Below are 23,293 nucleotides of genomic sequence, written 5' to 3' on the forward strand. Positions count from 1 at the left end.
CCGAGTAAACCGGTTTTGGGCCAAATTAAAAAAAATAAAAATAACCCGAAATTTTTAATTAGGGTATGATTCGGGTCGAATATCTCAAAACGCCGGTTCACTTTTCAAGCGACGAATCGATTAAATCAGCGGTTTGTTTGGGTTAGATAAACCGCTAATTTTTTGAGACTATAATTGCTACTTTAGTTTCTCTCTCTTCTTGTTCTCTTTCTCCGATTACCGGCGAAGGAGCAGCGTTTTCCGGCGGTTAAGAGTGGATTCCGGCGAGCACTTTCCGGCGGTGCAGCAATAAGGTAGTAGTAATCCTCTGAGATTAGTAATTAATTCCTCTTTAATGATTCAAATTTGTAATTGCTTATATTTATGAAAAATGTGAACTTTACCTTGGATTAGTTTGATTAATTGATTGATTATTTGGATTATGTTGTTTGGGTTTTAAAGTTGTTGAATTTATACATCAATATTGTAGTAACTGTAATTGGTTAGTTTGTGCAAGTACTTCAGGTTGTAAATGTGATTATTTATGACAGTCTGAATGTTATAATTCTGAATTATTCAACAATTTGTCTTGGAAGTAATGTTGTTGTGTTTGTTTACCCCTAGTTAGAAATCCTGAATTTGCCAATGTTTGTAAATTTATATAGTACTATGTGTGTTCTTATAAAGTTGTTTCCTTATGTTTTTGTAAAATGATGACTTTAATTTGTTAACTTTTGGACCAAATTTATCTTCTCTGTGAGGCATAATACGCCGATTAAGCGCCTTTATTAGATAGATGGTGGATTATTGGTATTGAGTTGTGGTCTTTGATCTCTTGTAGGTAAGATCAATGAAGAGAAATGAGGTTGTATGAATTCTGGTTAAAAGGAAATGAGGCACAATTTTGTAGCTTGTAAATTTGTACAGGACTTTCTGCATGTATGTAGTCCAAAGTATGTCATCAGAACCAGGCAAAGTGTACCTCTGTATATGAATGCAGTACTTCAGTATTGCTCAGTACCAGCGAGTGAAGACAGCTTACCTCTAGGATGGTACGATGAGGTGTTTCCGAGATTGATTAAACTGTCCAATTTGCTGAAGAATGTGGATTTGGTTGATGGAAGGTTAGTGGATGTTAATGACAATTTGACTGTCAGAGATGAACGCCTTTTTAATAGGATGCTCCGATTTAAGGCAGTTGCCAGAGCTTTCCTTGGGCATCCATCGGTACAAGAAGAAGTGATGAAGAATGTGAGGGTTGCAATGGCTAGTAGAAAATGCAGTCCACCTGTTTGTTTTACCAACCCAGTTGAGAGGGAACCTTTGCTTGTGAATAACCTCACCAAAGTCTGCAACTATTTGGACGTCTCTGCGCAACAAAGGAAGACAGTCCGATTTACCATATGTCCACAGGTTGCACAGCATAGGATATTTACAGGTGCACTTGAAGAAATATTGGAGGGACTGAAAAAGGACATGATGTTTTTGGATTCTCAGACACCTAGCAAAGCGACATTTATGGGTCAGCAAATTGTTACTACTTGTTTAAATTTCTTAGCTGAAACAGCTTGTCGCCAAGATGAGGATGCTTCTTCATGGATGAGGCCAAAACCATATAAATCAGCTGTATCTCCATCATCACGGAAGTGGGAAGAGGTCCTTGAAATGTTCAATGACCTCATTGATAACTTAAGAAGAGAAGAAGAATTATCATTCCATGTGTCAAAGCTCAAGGTGATGAAAGAAGGGCTAATTCAGATTAAAGATGTGTTAGTTGATAGAGATATTGGGTTCAAGGAAGTGCAACATCATGAGAGCTTAGTTCAAAAGAAACTTCTGAAGACATTGGGTCACTCGTCGCAATGTTTATTTACACTTGTAAGATATTATCTTCATGAGAGTGTTCGAGACATGGAGATAGAAGTGTCTGGTGGGTTGTATGAGATTGGTGAGAAGGATAAGTTATGCTTGTGCATGGGGAAATTGTTGACATCAACGGAAGAGAAAATGGTTTGGAGTGGGATAAAGCAATTAGATCGAGCTCTTGGACTGTTTAAGTTTGTATGGGAAACTGCTGGGATGAACAAAAGGCTGGAGTTGCAGGGACATTTGTGGTGTGTAGGGGCTGAACCAAGGACAGTTACTTATAGAGGGAATTTGTTCATCCTCCATGGACTTGGTATATAAATTAGAGGTCCATAGTGTTAAAATGATGCAATAGCCTGAGCAATATTTGGCCTGGTTTTATGGTGTTTCTTAAAGGATGATTCTTGTGCGAGATTGGGGTAATTTTTTAAGGTAGGGCGTTCTTTATAATTAACATGACTGACTTTTCTTGTATGAAATTAAATGACATTTTCTGTCTTATGAAATGAGAACATCTTACACAAGAATTTACCTTGCTTGATTGTAAGATTTGTAATTACGTTTATGTTACGGATTTTGACCAACTAAAAAACTACTTTGTATTATGCTATTGTATAGTCCTCAATGGATCACAAGAAATGTCTCATTTCCTACTGAATGCAATATTTGATGATTTATGCTGATTAAGAACTTTCTTAATTTTGAGGTATAAACATGAAAAAAAAAAAAAAGAAAAAGAAAAATAAAAAAGAAGGGGAGAGTGGATTGGAAGAAATAATCAAAGTAATGGGGAAGTTGATGAAATAAACCGTTGCCCACTCTTCCACTAACCGTTTTACCCTCCTTTTTATATAGTCTCTCTCTGTTTCACCAAATTTTACATTCCAAACATCACCAACAGAAAAAAAAAAAAAAAAAAAAAAATGGCATTTCCGATTCATGTTTTTATTCTGTCTCTCCTCTTCTCTTTTACAGGTTATTCCCTTGCATTATTATTTGCTGATAGTTATTTTCAATCTTCTTTTGCTAACAATGTAGTGCTTGATCTTTTGCAATTTTGGCAGATGCCGTTCAATTGATAATAATGAATAACTGCAACGCCACCATATGGCCGGGAATACTAGCAACCGGCGGGCAGAATAATCCTTTAGGAGGCGGGTTTTGCTTGCACTCAGGCCGACGACAGTTCCTCCGAGTCTCCCAATATTGGTCAGGCAGAGTATGGGCAAGGCAAGGTTGTGATTTTGACAGACATACAGGCATTGGCGCTTGCCAAACTGGTGACTGCAATGGCCTACTTCAATGCAAGGGCATTGGTGGTAAACCCCCTGCCACTGTGGTAGAAATGACCTTCGGTACCCCTGCTTCCCCGCTACATTTTTATGATGTTAGCACCGTTGATGGGTTCAATCTCCCTGTCTCTATGGTTCCCCTTGTCAGAAGGGAGATGATGGGAGGTTGTGGGATCGCTGCGTGTGAGGCGGACTTGAACATGTACTGTCCTGCCACATTGGTGGTTAAGACACAAGAGAAGGTTGTGGGGTGTAAGAGTCCTTGTTTAGCGACTGGTTTTCCGAGGTTCTGCTGTACAGGAGATTTTTCTGGGGCGGAGAAGTGTCAGCCAACAGTGTTTGGGAGGTTGTTTAAGACGCTTTGCCCCAGGGCTTATAGTCATCCCTTTGATGAGAAAACTGGGCTTAAGACTTGCAAGGCTCCTAGGTATGTGATTACCTTTTGTCCTCCTACTTGAATTTATGCAGCAGAGGGGTTAAAACTTTCTACTATTTCGTCTATTTATTATAGGATTTTTTATGTTGGTCTGTATATCTAATTCTATTTCAAATTGAAGACTGGAACATAGTGCCATAGTGGTTATTTGATGAATTTACTATTTCATTGTAATAAGATTTGTGATACTTGTTCACTACTCCGTATTAGTCTTTTAATATCTGTTCCGCATTTAGTTCTAAGTTTTCTAACAATACTAGTACAATTTACACGATAAATAGAATATAAAAACTGAAGTTGGCAAGTGTGGATTTAGAAACATTGCATTTAAAAAAAGACAAAGGAAGTACAAAAACAAACCATTCTGCCGAGGGTAAATTGCCTGAGTAGAGGAAAATACTGACCTGAGAGGTATGACCATTCAAAAACCTTTGTTCTGAAACCATCTGATTTACAAGCCTGTTAGTATCACCAAATGGTATAAGATCCGTGTTCCCTAAAGTGAGCACTTCAAGTAGGCTTCTAAATATTTTACCACACCCATACAGCCTCTCCATCCACTATAGTAGTATTCAAGAGATAAAGAAAGGAAACTATCAGACAAAACTTGATCACGAGTCGTTACTGTCGCCTTTAAAACAATACTGGTGAGAAACCAACAACTATCAGTAAAGCTTTAACAGCACAATATTAAAAGGTAGAAGGTTAGAGTAAACACGGCTGAAAAAAAAGTCCAGTCCACAAATGTCAGATATTAATCCTTAAATGCCAATTCCTAGCAGAGATATGAACTTCTCAAATATTGTAATTTGTAAAGGATAGATAAGTGACACTGCACAAAACTATCCGTGCTTATTTGCTACACAGTGCAATCAGCTATCATAATATATATGGATTCATTCACATAAGAATGCAAGTGATGGTACAACAAATCATGATCATCATGATCTACATGTTTACTGCTCTATAGTTTAGTGTTTCAAAGGATGATTCAGCTGCACACAGAAAGTAAAATTAATAAAAGACAAAATCAACTAATAGAGCACAAACCTAAACTCCACCAATAATTGAGCTGTAATGAACAAGTAACAGAAATGAACTTGATTGATCACAATAATGCACAAATGATCTCCATGTGAAGAGTACAAGCTGTAGATTATGATCTACTAAGTACATGTATAAGGAACAACTTCGGTGGCGCAACTGAAGCACCCTAGTTTCTAAAACTACATTACTGATAAGCAAGCAGTGAAGCAGATTAATCACAGAAAAAAAATAGTTCATACTGAAGTCACATAACGAACCGTGTGAAATAATTTTATTAAAATATAAAGAGAGTGATACATCATGTGGTAATTTTGACTCCAAGAAACTTATAGGACAGCTAGTGATACTGAGAAAGGATTTAAACCAAATACTACAAATTAGTTCATCAACCCATCATCAATCACACTATACTTTTTATCAAAAATGGTACAAAACAATCAACCTCGCTGCCTATTCCAGAACATGTTGTAAGCACCAGATTCCAGCCCACAGTACCCAGGAGTAGCAGAACTAGCCACAGGCAACCCCAAATGTCCGAACCCATACGACCCCGGAGGCGGCCCCACCATCGGCATTGGCATTGGCATTGGCATCAAAGGCAGTGAATTGCATGGTTGTGGTTGCTGCTGTGAAGACTGTGACTGTGGTGGCATTGACATGGACCCGAACCCGTCGCAATCGAACATCGCCGAGTCTCGTCTAGGGGTTGAATGACCCTCACTAGAGAGACCTTCCATTCTCTTCAAATACAGCCTGTACTTCTGCAAGTGACTAGCAACATTTTCTCTAGTTAACCCTTCTACATTCATCATCTCCATAATAGTCTTAGGAACAGCCTTATCAATCCCCAGATGCTCAATTACATCAACAAACCTCTTATGAAGCTGAGGGGTCCAAACCAACCTGGGCCGTTTAATGGCCCGATTAAGCCCGTTTTCATCACCATTATCATCTTTGGACCCAGAATTCACCTCATCAGTCATAAAACAATCACCCCTTTTCATCCTATTAGAACTATCATAATCATTTCTCCCAGAAAACAACCTCAAACTCAAAGATTCAATATTTTCTTCACTTGGGCAAAACGTCGAACAGTTGTCGTGCATCGCCCGATTTAGATCAAATTGAGCTCGAGTATTATCTGGGGTTATCCCAAATGCCAAAGCAAGTTCTGGGGAGATCAAAGATTGTGATAATGGTGTTAGATCTTCAAATGATGGCAAACCCATTTCCCACTGATCTTCCATTTTCTCTCTCCTCCTAAAATTCCACCCCTTTTTTCTGTGTTTCAACAATTAAACTCAAAAGGGGTGAAAGAAAGAAGAAAGACTCAAACTTTCAATTCAAAATCACCAGATTTCTTAAACATTCATCAATTTTAAAACCCTGAAATAAATTTAATAGAATGTTTAAGAAAGAAGAGAGTGTAGTTTGAGATGAAAAGAACAAGAAGAGAAAGTTGCTTTACTTACGAATTGAATTTGTTGGCAAAATTTAATTAAAATTTGGGGGAAAATTTAGAGGAGAGAGAAAATGGAGAAAAGAGGTCGTAATCTATGGATAGGGACCTCACGTGGAAGAATGCTACCTTAAATTTTTCTTTTGTCAGATTAAAAATTTTAAAAAAAAAAAATTATACTCGGTACAATAATTATTTTTCACCATTTTTTTTTTTGGTTTTTATGTTGGTTGATATTTTTCTCAATTATTTCCTTTTTTGGTAATACTTGATCAATCATGGTATGGTCGATACTTTATTAAGTGGAGCATGATTTGCGCAATCAACTTGATAATGGGGAACGAGTTTTTAGTTTGACATTTATCATCGGTAGTTATACACTTATAACTAGACTAGACTTGTTGCTTGATAGATTTAATTTACGAAAGGGAGTAAATTGGGAATTTGGAAAAATATTTCTACTCAATTAACTTTCACTAGTACTCATACTTGTGAAAATTCAACTTAGACTCATGAGTTATAAATCAAAATAGTACTATCTAGATTTGTACGAAAGTGATTAACTAGTAGAAGTGTACAGAAGTGATTAACGAGTATGAACAATCTAGCACTCCGTATAATAGATGCGTAAAATAAGTTATTCTGGTGATAATGTAATTGGTAAATTCATATGATATGTCATTAATCTTAGTTGTTCAATTTATTGAGTTTGTAAATTATTGTTAGGACTTCTTATGGGGGTCGAACTTAATGCATTCCGCTTCAACACCATGATCAATTAAGGAATTATATGGAATTTGTCGAATATGAAAAATAAAATTCCAAAAAAACGAATAATTTTGAAAATTTAATGTTTTTTTTTTTTTGAAGGAAAATTTAATGATTATATAAATCAATATATTAGATTAAGTTGTCCACCATTATGTATAATTTGAGGTGCAATTTCGTTGTAGCCATTGAAATGTCATCTTAAATTTTGTGAAAAAACACGTCAATTTTTGTGCTAGGAAACATGAAGTATAGACAATTAGACAGTATAGTATGCTTTTCTTAATTTCATTAGGATAGTCCCGTTAAGCACAAGATTCTATGCAAGTTCTTTGCAAAGAGGCTTTTACATCAATCAACTATAGACTATAGAGCATGCATGATTTCAGCCGTCCAAAAACGTTTTGTTAAGTAGTACAGTATTCATTACTTGTGTTTTGACATACTCACAAGTCACAGCACTCCTTAATGAGCCAACAATAGTCAAGACTTATTAATGGGGACTATATTCCAATACTTAATCTGAAATGGTTATTTGACTTGTACAAAAAGTAGCAGCTTTAAAAGATGAAGAGATTGATTGAGAGACCAAAAGGCCAAAGCATAAGTTTGTAGGGGGAAATATAACAAAATAGTCCACTGAAATGAACAAATTGAATGACAAACAAAAACAAACAGGAAAGCTCGAATCGTATGAGAAAATTGTTCTTTCAAAGAAGAAATTATCCATCCGATACACGAAAAGGAAAATTTATAGCCTCAACTAACACAAAGGCTCTCTTTCTGCAGCTAGCAACATTCTGTACAGTCACAAGTCACAAATTTACTACCTCCACGACCACTAGCTTTCTCTATACACCCTCGAAACTTGTACAGTAAATTTTACTCTCTCAGCAAGGGGGGAGGGGCATCAGGTATCTTGTACCATTTGAGCCTCAACCTAACCTGTTTTTCTAGGTATATATCCTCAGGAAACAAAAAACGCTACAATTTACAGGTTTACAAGTACAACCAACTTTTATTTTTCATTCAGCTCTCAGTCCAACCTAAATAAATAGACAGGAGCTACCGGCAGGCATAAAACAAAACAAAGGGTAGAGAGCCACATTCAAACTAGCCTCGGTTAGCTGTACAACACCTTTCTCTTCTATGCCATCGGAGCAGGGTAGGGAGTCTGCAAACTGATTCTCCTCTCTACAAAAAAACACATAAAAAATAAGAAACCAAACTAAAAGTCGCGAAAATTATATAGTAGTTCACCTCATATCAGCATAAGAGTCATGTATGTGACTATGGGATAATAATTTCAAAAAGACAATTCAATCAACAAAAATTTACCACGTTTAACAATTAGGGTTACAAATCATAAAGAGAAAGTAAACGTATTTACCTCCAGCTGCAACAAGTTTCTCAACACGAGCAACAATATGCTTTCCATATGTATACTTCTTCAGTGCATTCAGATGATTCTTTATTCGTGAGAGGATCACTTCGAGTTGCTGGTCATCACAAGTTTCCAGCACTTTCTGTACAACATAGTTTGCAAACTGATCCTTCATCATCACCTAAACAACAGAAAAAAAAAAAAAAAAAATACACATAAAAAACATGTTTTGGATACCCATTTTAGAAAACTAGTGGGTTTTTTTTTTTTTTATTTGAAAGATAGAAAACTAGTGCTTAAACCAAGAGAATAGGTAGAAGGAAACACATTATTCAAATAGCCATTACAAATCAGCAAGGAAATTATACTATAAAAGGACAAAAACAGAGTAACTACTTGGCACATATCACAATCGTGAAAAGTTTCTAACCGAGACTGAAGTTATCAAGAACTGCACGATACATGATTCCAAAAATGAGGTTATGCCAACTGGTATGCCACAATGAAATAATCTATTAAAAAAAGGGTCCCATAAATGCAGCGAAAGTATTACAAAGATCAATATATACGATGCTTTAAGTGGCAAAAATTCATGCAAACAGCTGGATGGTCAACATCCACAAATGCAAAACGTGTCAATTGAGATGAACGAAATTTTCAAGCTCTCTACCCTTTGGCTGTTCTCCATTGCCCCAAACCCTCGTAAAGGAGAGGTTTATCCGACAACATGTTCCTTCTCATGCACAACCTTTGGTATTGAGTCACACAGCTTTCCCTATGATCCTCCCCCACCCCTCCCTGAAAATGGAAAAAAAGTAAGAACCTCAAGATCACTCACTCCACTGTCTGGCCTCGATCTGTATACATAGCTCTGGAACTAGACAGGCAATAGCAGCTGCAACCTATTTCCCAAACTTATCAATTTGGTAATAATCACCAGAGATGATTCCTCAAATCTAGGTAAGATCAGATTTGGCATCAAGTCGACCACATGAAGATCCTTTGATCATTGCTCGCCTATTAAACCGGGGAACTAGATCAAAAAGCTACCCAGGGTTCATGCAAGGTACCATCTGCATGCCTTAACATCCAATCTCAGCTCTTTGTTTTTAAAGGCATTTATTGCTTGTTCTATCAAATAAATATTGTCATACCAATTTATATAATCCAGGGAATTCTCTGATAGCCTTGCAAATTAAACTAGCTAAATATAAACATAGAACCCTCCCAGTGATACCGCAATATACTGTCTAGAATCTCTTGATACAAGTAAAGCCAATTATCAAAAACCAACAAGGATGAAGGGTAGGGTGGGTGATACCGCTCAGATTGCAGCCAATCGTGGAGAGGAGTGGTAGTTCAGTGGGCAAGAATATATGGCCATAAAACAAGCTAAATTCCAAGTCACCACCCTCAAAATAAATTTCATGCAATCTGAGAAGTTGGCACACTGATACATACAGATTTTAAGGATAATTTTTTTTATGGGGAGGGGGGTTGTTGAAGTAAAAAAAAAAAAAACATGTAAATTTCATTAGTGTGACATAATATTCAACAAACTACTACGTATGATTTCTAAACCACAAAACCTAAATTAATCATTAAGCAGTTCAAAGTACAGCGTTCATGCTTGTGAATGTAAATCCTACTTCTAAAACAAGCTGCGATTATGAAATGAATAAAACATGGAAGAAGGAATCTGAGCATTAATATGACGTACATATTGCCCAAAAATAAAACTCATTGCATTCTATATAGGCGGTAACTGGTAAGGATGAATTCTGAACACAAAAGTGATGGGGCCAGAATCATCTCACTCAATGCAGAGAGGGCCATTCATTAAATAAAAATCATTCTATCTTGTTTTCCAGGTAAATACTCAATGCTAACAGCTTTTTAAAGGAAAACACATCTAACCAACCCCAACTTCTGAACAAACAGGAGCCTCAAGAATGACAAAAAATTGATGTATGTCATGGTACTGAATTAAAAATTCAAAAAAAAAAAAAAAAGGGTTTCGATCCACATAGAAGCTAACACACAACAAGCTACTTACACAAAGAAACAATTGATTATCAATTTAGAGGTGGCAGACTTGAAGTGAAAAGGACAACAATCTCGATATTCTATAAAGTGGAAAACATTCAGTATTTAGTGGGAGGACAGTAGAAGAACCTGAAGTGGCTCGTTATCATCCACAGCTCCAAGCATTTCATTCACCATGTTACGACGCTCTGTTACATCCCCAAATGAGAGGCATTTCTCTATAACATTGGAAGCAAATTTTTGCTGACTCATTTGAACTATCTTCCCAGTCAACTTGACTATTATAGCAGAGCGTTCATGCGGCTTTCCATGCTCCAGTACATGCTGTAAAAATATTAAAAAGGTCAAGCATAGTTTTGCAATTAACGCGCCAACGAAAGCTTATAGCATGTACAAATCACATTGTGTATCCAAGCAAAATAGCAGATAAACAAACAGGTAAACAAATCACCCTCATTTTACAGATACTTCAACTATCACAGACTTAAGACACCCTTCCAAATTGCAACACTCCAGTAGTCCCTAAAGTACTCAGACTTCAACTTGTCACCAACTATAAAATTCTCCCAAATGCCCATGCAACCAATATTTGGAACCACGCTGTATGTTAACACTTAAAAAAATGAGAAAATATTTAGGTAATCTAAAAGCTGCTGACAATTGGTCTAATAGAAGAGAAGATTGGCATCATAAGGGGAGATAGCAATTTCATCCTACCTAGACTGCCTAAACTTTCACATACTACAATGAACTACAAGGTACTAGCACAATTAAAGTAGCATATTTTCAGGAGATGAAGTTGGCCATCTGCATGGGTCATTTAACTAGATTTAAAGGAAATTCACCACCTCCAATCAGCCTATGTACGTGAGCAAAAGTATGAACATGTATGCAAGTAACGTCATATCCCTAAACACCATAAACATATCTTCACCTTCTACTAATCCGTCCCCTTTTGATTGATCCATAGGGGTAAAGTTACATTTTCCAGTTTTTGGTTGAGAGAACCATACGAGAGGAAAAAGTGCTGGGGTGTTGTGAGAGTAAAGTTGTGGTTTTCATTTTCTACAACCAAAAATAGTATGGGGCAAACTTCAAGAGAGAGTATAAACAAATAATGTGGCAAAGATTAAGAGACGAATGGAGTAATACCAATAGTGACACGAGTTATAAACAAAAGCATTGTAACAACAGTATTCATTCACACGTACTCATAAGATTACTATAATTTTCTGCCATGATCAGCACCTGCTAAGCAGAGGGTTAACCATCAATTCCTAAAGCCTAAAAAAACCCACTTTCCAGGACCCCATACACAAGTATAGTGACCGTTAAATAAGTGTCATAGCTGGGCCTTAATTGAAAAACCTTGCAATAATTTACAGAAGTATATAGCTCATCACTGAAATAATTAGTAACCCATGACAAACCTGGACAACGTAATTTCCATACTGATCTTGTGCCAACATGCAAACAGACTGCATGATCTCCTCCATCACTATACGTTGAGTTTTTGCATCATTGCAGTGTTCTAGAACTCTCTGTGAATCAAAATTAACCAGTTAAGATTCACATTATCTCCCACTAACATCGGCAGCTGCAAACTATTTTGATCAACAAGAAATTACAACATTGGCAGTATTATTAAACCTGGATGACTCGACACCCATATGGATGGGTTGATAAAGTCACAACTTGATCATAGAAAGTTGATATGATGAACTGGATAGCATCTTCAGGTATGCACTCAATGCACTTTTGAATGACATGATTTCCATTTTGATCACGTACACAGCGCATCACTTGGCCATCAAGTTCCACAACCATCTTCTTCTGCTGGTCCAAATCGACAACCTCAATAGCCTGTTAAGCATGAAAAGGTAGCAAAGTCAGAACATCATGGTAGGATGGTACAAAGCTTGATAGTAAAAATTTGTCCCAACTCATATTTTTCCTTAGGTCATTATTACGGAAATTCCTTGTATGATTATATACAACAATCACTCAAGAACAGCATAGAAATACAGGCAAAACGACTATTATCCCTCAATAGCATCACCTAGTGTGAACACGACATTAGGTGAGATTGTGAGAAACATATATATTTGCAAGAGCAACATTATCTGAAGGCCAAAAGTTTTTTTATACTTTTCGAGGCAAAAGAGAAGGAGAGCTATGCATTTTGAAACTTACTTTCAAGGTCAAAAGTTTTTGAAACTTATATTTGAGGGGAAAAAAATCATCCAACAAAATAGGGTAAATAGTACCTTCTGGATAACTCTACAGCCATACATTTGAAGGCTTAGAGTTAAAACATGACCAGTGAGCTTATCAGCCAATTCTCTGATTTGGGATGCAGTTCCATGCTCAAAAAACTGCAAAGAAAGCAATTGACAATTATACTAAAGTTACTCACACATTTCTACTGGATTTAGAGTCAAGAAATTAAACCAAATAATTGATAAGTCGTGTTTACCTTTTGGATCACATAGTTACCAAATACATCTGTCATCAGTGACAAAGCTTGAGGGATTATTTCATGGAAAACCATGTTCTTCTCCTCTATTGAAGCTGTTTCAAGTTTCTGCTGGATAAAGCGACTCCCATATTGGTCAGCACTGCCAAATTCAAGCAAACAAGTTAAGCAATGAAAAGATACCTAATGGAGATAGAATTTGCAAAGAATCACACAAAATACATACCTGAACTCAACCACATGATCAGCAATTTCAGAGAGCTCAAAACATTTAGTCTTGTTGCTTTTAAATTCATCAAGCAGAGAAGAACCAAAACTATGCTCCATAAAGCCACCAGTTTCTGATCTCCAATTCCCCATCATGCCTGCAGCTAAGTTCCTCATCCCAGAAGGCATCCTCATATTCCTCTCACCATGTCTCAAAGGACTACCAGGTCCAACAGGAGAGTTAGGCATAAGTGAATTTGATAGATGATTTCCAGCATAAGCTGTGTTAATTCCAAAAGCTGGATTGCCATAATAACCATGATTCAGTCCCGCAGATTTACCAAGGTAAGGCCGGCCACACTCTGATTTCTGAGGAGACAGCAATGTTCCCAAATAAGCTTTCTGAAGAGCAAGCAAATCCATGTAAGAATTGCCCCCGTCAATGGAAGGGTCATTCAGAGCCGCGAGCTGAGCAGCAGTATAATCATTTGATGTTAAGTAGTGCAGATATAGGGGGTCCAATTGGGATTGACTCCCCCCTCTGTTGAGATTTTGCAGTTCTGTGGCTGCAGCCATCAAGTTAGCTCGCGAAGATACACCACCTCCCAATGCTCTGGAATCCAAGCCACCCACACCAATGGCTGAAGCAGCAGCATTTTCAAACAAAGGTGGCAACGCTCCACTGCCAAGCTGACCTGCCATCATCGACGCCAATGCAGGATTGATATTGTGCCCGCTTAGACTGTAATTTGGAATGGCCGAGCTTGGGCTACCAACACTGTGAAAGTTAGAGGGTGAATTTGGACCTCCATGCTTGTGATGGTCCATTAATCCATCAGACCTCAAGTAATAGTTTTGATCCATTCCAAGACCACTACCTTTTCCCTTGGTAGAATATGAACCTTTAGCAGGATGGGAAAAAGACTGCTGCTGGAAAGGACTGTATTCATTCTGTTTAACATGATTATGATCACCATGTAAATTGTAAAGGTTTCGTTGGTCACCAATACCAAGCTGAAATTGCGACCTCATTTGCCTCTCCTCTTCCATCTGAGGATCAGATGTCAAACTCATACCAGACAAAGCAGCGACAAGATCCCCAGCAGCATGTGGGCCATTTGAAGTGCCATGCAGAGAACTAGGACTGTTGATGCTTCTTTTCTCTATAGAGTTAACCCTCCCTTCACCAGCTGTGGGGATCCTAGGACTAGGAGCTCTGGCTATGAGCTGAGGATCAGGTGTGGTGCTCCTTGACAGAGAAGCACCCAAAGCAGACGCATAACTAAGAGAAGCTGAACCATCACCATTATGGTTTGGTGAAATGCCTTGGATATTACCACCGACGCGCATAGCATCAGTTGAGGACATGGGAGCCAGTTGAGCCTCAGATGTTGCAATGCTCTCATCAAACGCATTGCGGCTAGCAGGACGAGAAGGAATTCTTGCAGAAGAGTTGGAGTTATTCAGGTCATCCTGTTTAATAAACCAATCTCCAAATCAGAACAAGAACTTCAACAAATCCAGTCTAAGCGTTTAATTTGAAATACAAGTTGTGATCAAGTAACAGGACCCAACAAGTAAACAAGATTCCAACTTGAGTATAAGGCCTAAAGCCAATTCAAACCCCACACAAGCCACCGAAAACAACTATCCCTAATCACACCAAGATCATCAAATTGAACTGAAAATTGACCATATTGCTGTTGTTAATATAGCTTTTAAAACCAACCATCAAAGACATTAATACACTCACTCAAATCTTTCCTATTGATTATGTAGCTCTCTCCTAATCTACAAATAAAACCATAGATACCAGCAAATGTTTAGCCTTTTTCAACACCCAACACTCACAAAGCCCATAATATCAGTTGACTAATCAGATCTTTCTATTGAAAAATAAAAATAATCCATATATGCTTTAGAATAGTCATAAAAAGGAAATTGTCAATCCTCAACTATTAGATTAAAAACTACCACTATTAACATTCAACATTCCCTAAACATGAAACTACACAGTACAACAACAAGAAGTGAACATGCTTTTCCAAACAACGTAAGATGAACAAAAACATCCAATCAAAAATATCCAAAAAAAACTCAACCCAGAAAAAACAAAATCTTTGACCTATATATAAAGTAACTAAGTCTTCCAAACATAAATCTAACATAAACCCTAAATATCAACATCAAAAAACAATTAAATCATTAAAAAAAAGTACCTGGAAAATTTCAGCAATGCTTTTCTGCCTACTCCCTAACCCTAACCCTAACCCAGGCAACCCAACACCACTCCATTCATTCTGCCCATTCTCATCTTCTTTCTGCCCATTAAACCCTTTTGAAAACAACGAATTTCCCCCATTTATATTATTAATATCACCATTACCATTACCATCATTATAATTATTTCTACTACCATTATTATTATTATTTCCATTAAACTCTTCACCTCTAATATTATTATTTCCATTATTATTATTATTGCTAACCTTCCTCCTATCCCCAATCCCACCAAGCCCGGGCCCAGGCCCAGGCCCGCCACCGCCCCACCGCTGCGCATACCTCCAATCTTCCTTGGACAACAATGGCGGCGGCAACCTAGGGTTCAAATTAACATTGGAATAGTAGTAATTAATGTAAGCTGGATCAGACCTCAGCTCTTCTTCCGTCACTTCTCTGTTCAAACCACCATCGCCGCCGGAAAACAAACCTCCGGCGACGGATGAGCCGTCGACGGTCGGCGGCGCCGACGGACTTCGGAAAATGTCAAACCCTCTTTCCCTTTCCCTTTCCCTTTCCCTTTCCCGAAGAAGAATCCCTAACTCTTTCCCTACTAATTCATCGCCATAATCGATCGATCGAACTCCAACTTCTGAACTCATCTTTGAATAACTCTCCGTTATCATTCCACCCACTTCCAACAACAATCAATACCCACAAAAATTAAAGATTAGAAAATAAATAAAAATTAAAAATTGAGCTTGAATTTGGGGGAAAATTAGAAAAAAAGGGGGAGAGAGAAAATTAGGTTAAATGTTGGGGGGAGATCGAAAAATCCCTAGAAAAAGGTTTATCGCCATTGTTGTGAATTTAAGAGAGAGAAAGAGAGGAAGTGTGTAAGGAGTGAGGAGAGAGAAAGTGAGAGAAAGAAGGGGGAATGATAAGCACGAGAATAGGACAAATCTCAGCCGTTGGATTAAAAGAAGGTGACGGCAGAGATTGAATCTGATGGTGAGATTTAGTTATTACAGACAGTGGCTGAACAAAAGAGAGAGGGGGGGGTTTGGTTTCCTTCCTAGTTTAGGGTTTTTAATTTCGCCGAGTTATTTAATTAATTAATTAAAGATTTGAGTATTTAATTATTTAGGAAATATATAGATATTTATTAATTTGGTGGTAAAACTGAATCACGTCACGTAAGGGGAGGGTAAGTAGCCACTGAAATTATGGGAAGTATGACAGAAGAGAGAGGGAGTTTGTGTAATCTAGGGCTTCCCATTGGAGATACCCTTGCTTCTTGGAGTTGGGTCCATTCTTATTTTGACAACAAATCAACAACCCTAATTCACTTCTATTGCTTTTTTCCTTTTTCCTATCTTTGGGTTTGGATATTCTCTTATGGGCTTTTCACAAATGCCTACTGTATAATGGAATTCTACAAATATTCCCTCCGTTACTTAATAATGGTTTCACTCTACGTAGTTTGTCACGAGTACTTTATAAAGAGTTGTATTAAATGAATGAGTTGTTTCGCCTCTACCATGTAAGGTATAAAATATTGTATAAAATTCATACAAGTAACTAAGAAGGAGATGCTTAGAATCAAAATAAAAATTGAAATATTGACAACAAGGATTATAGTCAAGATGGGCACTTTTTTGGTATGGCTCGTAACTTAGGGCCTGTTCATATTTAATTACTTAATTTCATTTTAGTTCAGTTCAGCTCTAATCAGTCCAGCTCCAATTAGCTCCTAATTTCGTTCTCTCATAAAATATTCATTTCAACTCAGTTCAATTTAGCTCCAATTATTTCAATTTAGCTTACTTTAGTAAATATGAACAGACCCTCAATAACCTTTCAAAATTAATGGAAACCAATGGATCGACAAGTGGTTGGATGGTTAATGGTACGGCTAAATAGTATAGTTCAAAATATGTATAATTATACGAAGATAAATACGAAGTATGTTGTTGTGAAAGTAAGGGCATGGTTGAGTGTATAGGTCACTACTAATTTAATCCCGTGCATTGCACTGATTAAATACATAATATTTGTTTAAAATGATTGTCAATATTCTTTGTTCGAAAAAGTGTAATCACGATCTCATTAATTAATCTTGAAAGGAATATTGTCTGTAGTATTTGTTTAGTTTTAGAATTTAGGAGGAAAAAAATAGAGAAAAAGATGATGACGTCAAAAATAGTTTTAGCGGGAAAAATTTTCATAAATTGTTGACAAGTATCCTTTAATGATTTTCAGCATGTTTTGTTTTAGTAATAGTTAATAAATGTGTAGGGAGAAATAATATACTGAATGCACTACTAAATGTAACACACTTTGGGCCTGCTCTATTCAACTTAATTTCAGTTTAGCTCTAATCAATTCAGTTCAGTTCAATTTCTAATTTCATTCTCTTATAAACAATTCAGTTCAATTATTCAGTTCAAGCCAGTTGTTTTCAATAAATCGGAACTGACCCTTCATCCTTTTAAATAAAAAGTGTTCGACCCTCTACCTCTCTAATTGTGTTACTCAATTATTTCCGTCGAGTTTATTTCATGTCATTTAATCACCTCCTAACCCCCAACCTATTCTAATCTTACAAGTTAGTAGTTTGTTTTTCTTGCTAAAATGATTTTTTTCTCCTTCTACTTAATCTATTTTTGTTCAATTAAACTCATATTTGATGGGGAGAGCATAACTTTTTTTTAAAAAAAAAAGTTATTTGAACTCAATGAGGTTGGATTCCCACTCGAGTTAATGAATCAAATTTACACCATAACATCTAACAATGTCTCGTGATGAGAATAGAGGTTAGATTGGAGATCAGAATTTCCACCTCAACCAGTTCATGGTAGATGGTGGCAATTGATCTCGTAGCCTTACCTTCAAATTGAGTATCACTCCATAACTTTTTTTCTTTTTTGTTTATAAGAAAACAATTTTTTTTTCTTCGTACGTAATACTTCCTAATAGTGGCAGTACATGTCAAACGGTGTTGTGTATAAAAAATGATAAGAAATGTACTATAGGATTATGATAAATATTAAATATAATTACGCATGTAGTGCCACTATCATGATATCGCGGCATATGCCCTGCTTGAGTGTTTGGACAGGGACTTTTGTGTCAATATCTCAATATGGATATAAAACTAACAAAAAGTCAAATTTGGAAAGAAGGCAAAACAAGTTTCCACCATCTTTCAATTAATTTTATTTCCCACGTACTAAAAATAACTAAATAAGTATGAAAACTAACAATATATATAGTGGAGTATTTTGCCTAATTATTAGACATTTAATTATACTTGAGCTAAATACTTTGTCATATTTGAGTTAATTCGTACTAGTGTTTGATTAGGAGGGCGTTTCGCAGTGTAAACAAGAAGAGTATCCCAAGAAATATAAGCATGTAATTATCTTGATTCTTGATTTGTTATGAATACGCACTATACGACACTCAATTTTTTTTGGAAAGCATTAATACTTGTTTAAAGCACTACAATTTAATATACAATACTTTGCACAATATTAGGGCCAGTTCACATTTACTGAACCGAGCTGAACTGAACTGAACTGATTGGAGCTGAATTGAACTAAATATTTTATAAGAGAGGGAAATTAGGAGTTGAACTGGACTGAACTGAACTGAATTGATTGGAGATGAACTGAACTGAACTGAAATTAAGTAAATGTGAACAGACCCTTAGACTATACTGTTTTTAATGGTAGAAAATATTCATTAAATTTTTAGTCCCAAATTAATCATTATGGAGTATAATTTTTTTCTTTTTACGATGTACGCATTTAAAATACAACCGAGAAAATACAATAAACATAAAGCTGATTAAGGCTATAAGATTTTTCTAAAACCCCATTACTAACTCCATCTTTCTACAGTACATGCTTGAGATTAAAGGCATGTGATCTCTGTTAATGCTTCAGAGTTGAGTTTGGTAAATTTTATTAAAATACTGTTTGAAAGGATTAGTTAAATTTAAATTAGACAAGACGAATTTAAACTGACGTGTAGAAAAGCTCTTTGATCTTCATCACATGACATGCTCTAGGGGCAAAACTGACCGTATACCGCATGCATGGCATTTCTGAAATTATCCTCTCAAATAAGGATGCCTATTGACGTACAGACGTACAGTATATACCCCGTATATATGTTGTACGTATAAACGGCTTACAGTTTTGACGTACGCTTTGTTTTATTTACCCTTTTTTTTTTAATGTTTTTTCAGTTGCTACATAAATTTAATTCATCAAATAAAATAAGTTCATATACGAGCAAGTGTTAATACGTAGCACCTTAATATGTTCGTAGGTAAAATTTTGTAAATTATAATTTTTTAAAAAATATGAAGTATTATGAATAAGTATCGAGATTAATGCAACTACAGTATATTATACATTGATACATGTATTATTCACGTCTAAAGATATACTAATAATAAGATACTCCATATAACGAACGACCTGTTCACATTTATTGAACTGAGTTGACCTGAATAAAACTGAAATGAAGATTTTATGAGAGAAAGACATTATGAGCTGAACTAAACTGAACGACTGAGCTGAACTGAACTAAACTAAACTAAAATAAACTGAAATTAAGCTAAACTAAACAAGCCCTAAAAAGAAAATGCAAAAGTGAGGCAAATTCAACCCAAACAAAATAAGAAGTATGGAGTAAATATATGCAGTAATTGTACATTTAAGAAAAAAACAATCTTAAAAAAAATACAGTACTTGTAGCTGTACATAAAGAAGCGTATTAATAATACGGATGTCTTTTTTTTTTTTTTTTGAAGGGGTAATACGGATGTCTTTTAAGAGTATATAAAAAGTATATTTATGGGATTAAGTGCATTAAGTATCAGAATTTTCCAGTACTGAATATCTTAATAGACGGCTAGAATACCAGTAAAAAGATAACACGTAGCAGCTATGTTCATTGAAGCATTTACCTACCTACAATATCGACAGCATCAAATAATTATTCAGAACCCTCGAAAGAGGAAAGCCACTAGTCATTAGATAATGTTGTTAAAATATTTTTTCTGTTTTTTAATTTTAACTTCCTGGAAGCTTGGTGCCCTCTTCCTCTTCAGAGTAAATTTTAGTGAGTAGATCGTTGATCAATTTATTACAGACTGCATCAATTTGTCAACCTTTTGCGTTACTTCCTTCATTCATCATGCTACTAGCTAATAAATGTACCTTGGAATGAATTCAAGTTTCATACATCACGTGACTCATCATAAGTTTAGCAAGTTACAAGTTTATGTTCTAGTATGGATCGAGGAATATGTATTGAGCCTGATAAATTTTTTCAAGTTTCATTTGAAAATTTAAAGTTGATGAGATTGAACTTGCAACGTCTCATAATATATTTAGAAGCTCTAATAATGTCACACCTTTATATTTATATAAAGCTATGAGACTAATATGATTATATCCAAAATCTAGGGCCTTTTAATTTTGGGTCCTGTTCTATTGACCACCCCACACCTTCCCAACACCGCCACAATTGTCAAGTTGATCTTTTGATTAATTTGATCATTTAACATACTTAATAGAACATCCATCTTCCATACACCAAAAGATTGTTGGAATGAGAGTGAGGGATAGCTCAAGTGGTTAGGGCTTCCCTCCCGGTTCCAGAAGATCTTGGGATCGATTCTCACCCCCACCCTTTTGGCTCTCTAAACACCAAAAAAAGAAAAGAAAAAAAAAAAAAAAAAGATTGTTGGAATCCATTTTATTTAACAATAATCAGAGGTCACTACTCACTACTAGTAAATACGTTTAGTGATTATTGACGAGGTCTTGGCCCAATATTTAAAACTGTAATCATGTTTACGATAAGTCACAAGTTCAAATCTCCCCACCTTCATTTGTAATTTGTATTGCACTTGTGACTTTCTTTTAGAGTTGCTAAGTTTTGATACCCTTTGCAAAGAATACTCTCTATTTCCTATACAAAACTCCATCAAGTCTCACTATTGGAGATGGTCCAATGTAGTACTTGAATTTTTCTTGTTTCTTTTACAGGATTTTTAACATATAGAAACTAGATGTTGTAGTTTGGGCCTGAATAACTAACATGGTTGTACTGGAGCTTACTTCGCGCGCAAGCTCGAGGCCTCTGGGCTTTGTCACGGCGTTGAATATGATAAAAAGGATTTCTTCCCAACAACCAAAAATGTCCAAAATGTATTAGAGCCCAAAAATAGATGAAAGGTTAAGCCCAATCTATGAAGGTTTGAGGATAGATTATTTGGATAAATGACCAGGTAAATCAAGAAGCAGGCCAAGTTTTTTCAACTTAAGATGTTTTTGGAAGAAATACACTTGGGAAGTTGGATTATATCAATTTATTTCCTCACAAGGTAAAAGGGAGATGTGATGGATCAATCTTTGAGATTGGTAGTAAAGACAATAACCAATCTTGCTCGTCGATGACACATCTAAATGAACACATAAGAATACATAGATTTATTTGGATCGCTGACGATGTGTTAGCTATTGATTATACGAATTACAATATATCTCATACTCATAGTCCAATTGTTACACAATTTTCATATTATGACCACATGATGTATCCTGTGATGTAATAGATCAATCTTGTTTGGTGGTGACATTGTGACAATGCCATTAATTTATTTGGCTTAGCATATAGATTTACGTAATTTATTAACAGTGTGCAAGCAAAGTTCAAAGTTAAGCGTTAGCAGACAAGGCTCATTGGGAGTGGGGAGAAGGGTAAGAATATTCCTATCTTTAGTTGCCTTTAGCTAGGAATGATTCAACACGGACTACCTGTACCAAATATTACTTAGGGTATGCACTGTTCCGATTTACTGAAAACAACTGAACTGATTGTGGTTGAACTGAAAATAGCTGAAATGAATTGTTTATGAGAGAAGGAAATTAGGAATTGAACTGAACTGAACTGAACTGGCCCTTAATCTACTCGTATTTTTTTTTATGGATACTTGCTCCATTCTCCATGCGCGAAGTTTTAGGAGAAATTGGATATAGTAATAAAATATGGAGGTAGTGGGGTAGTTGAGAAAATAAAAAATTGTAAAAAGCAAAAGTAGTGGAAGAATAGGAGGAGAGAGAGTATTATGTTGGGTCCACTAAGTGTGAGAAATGAATTACGGAGTAAATATTATAAAAGCTTTCCAAAAAAAAAGGAAATGGAGCAAGTATTTGGCCGAAAAAGGAAAGTGGAGCAAGTATTTAAAAACAGAGGGAGTAAATAAAATATTGTAACTTTTGCCCATATGACATATTAATGATGTGTATTGTATGTGTATTTGTGTGCCATACCTAAATATACTTACCGATATTTTGCAAATGAGCTGATATCATTACTCCTCAATCTCTCTCTTTGAAAAAATGAAACATTGAAAATTGAATACACTAAATGCAAAAAATATCTTATACAACCATTTGACTTTGATACCTTTCAACATTGACTCTATAGGAATTCCGTTTTTATCCAATCAAGTCAAAATATTGAAGATATTAGTTGAAAATTGTACGTACAAAATTCCTAACGACCGTACCTACCTATTTTTAAAAATTTTGAACAATCAATAATTAAATTGATACAAAATCACGGCAGATAAATTGCTTTAATGAAGGGTTGAACAAAACTTTATTAGCCTTTTTTTGATCTGTTTTAGTGAAAAAGTGCATTTGTTTTCCAACCTACTTATTTGCATGGCAAATTTTCTCTAGTTGACAGCCAATTTGCAGCCGATGAAGGTTGTAATGAAATTTCACTGACACCAACTTTAGCCAATCAATGAATATTTTCTAACCTAAATTTTCAATTTAATGTCTAATTGTCGGTTTTGTGTATGAAATGCATGTGATATATGAATTTTTTGTGAGTGGAAACAAAATGATTATTGAGTGATATTATTTGATTGTACAACGTACTCCATGTATTATTTCTTTTTGAAAGAAAATTTGCGGACACAACATTTGAAGTTATGTATTATATGTAATAATGTATTATACAGAGTAGTTTGCGATTGCATGAATATTTTGGGATTAAGGACGTGATATGATTTTATAGA

The 23,293-nt window shown here is 35.8% G+C and overlaps 3 protein-coding genes and 1 pseudogene across 4 annotated transcripts; 2 read left to right on the forward strand and 2 right to left on the reverse strand.

Moving 5' to 3' along the window:
• Positions 1–162: 162 nt before the first annotated feature.
• Positions 163–3,047, forward strand: LOC145594796 (uncharacterized). 2 transcript variants are annotated; one of them, XR_014102871.1, is made up of 3 exons: positions 163–293; positions 821–2,277; positions 2,910–3,047. XR_014102871.1 is itself a non-coding variant. In XM_081651128.1 (2 exons), exon 2 carries the CDS (start codon positions 871–873, stop codon positions 2,164–2,166), a length of 1,296 nt encoding a protein of 431 aa, XP_081507254.1. In that variant the 5' UTR covers positions 163–293; positions 821–870; the 3' UTR covers positions 2,167–2,586. The 2 variants fall into 2 exon arrangements, 1 of the variants encoding a protein (XP_081507254.1); XM_081651128.1 differs by lacking the exon at positions 2,910–3,047 and having other exon boundaries at positions 821–2,586.
• On the forward strand, positions 2,769–3,595 carry LOC145596151 (thaumatin-like protein pseudogene; annotated as a pseudogene).
• Positions 3,596–4,859: 1,264 nt separating this feature from the next.
• LOC145594869 (transcription factor PCL1-like) lies at positions 4,860–6,026 on the reverse strand. Its single transcript, XM_081651214.1, has one exon. It carries the CDS (start codon positions 5,865–5,867, stop codon positions 5,058–5,060), a length of 810 nt encoding a protein of 269 aa, XP_081507340.1. The 5' UTR covers positions 5,868–6,026; the 3' UTR covers positions 4,860–5,057.
• A 1,513-nt stretch (positions 6,027–7,539) lies between these two features.
• LOC145595117 (pumilio homolog 1-like) lies at positions 7,540–16,144 on the reverse strand. The gene is made up of 9 exons (XM_081651480.1): positions 15,180–16,144; positions 12,980–14,433; positions 12,754–12,895; positions 12,545–12,652; positions 11,928–12,140; positions 11,708–11,818; positions 10,407–10,601; positions 8,238–8,412; positions 7,540–8,041 (listed from the first exon to the last, which is right to left on the reverse strand). Exons 1-9 carry the CDS (start codon positions 15,864–15,866, stop codon positions 7,995–7,997), a joined length of 3,132 nt encoding a protein of 1,043 aa, XP_081507606.1. The 5' UTR covers positions 15,867–16,144; the 3' UTR covers positions 7,540–7,994.
• Positions 16,145–23,293: the final 7,149 nt, after the last annotated feature.

This window comes from Chenopodium album, chromosome 19 (assembly GCF_948465745.1).
Source record: "Chenopodium album chromosome 19, dcCheAlbu1.1, whole genome shotgun sequence".
Classification (NCBI taxonomy): Eukaryota; Viridiplantae; Streptophyta; class Magnoliopsida; order Caryophyllales; family Amaranthaceae; genus Chenopodium; species Chenopodium album.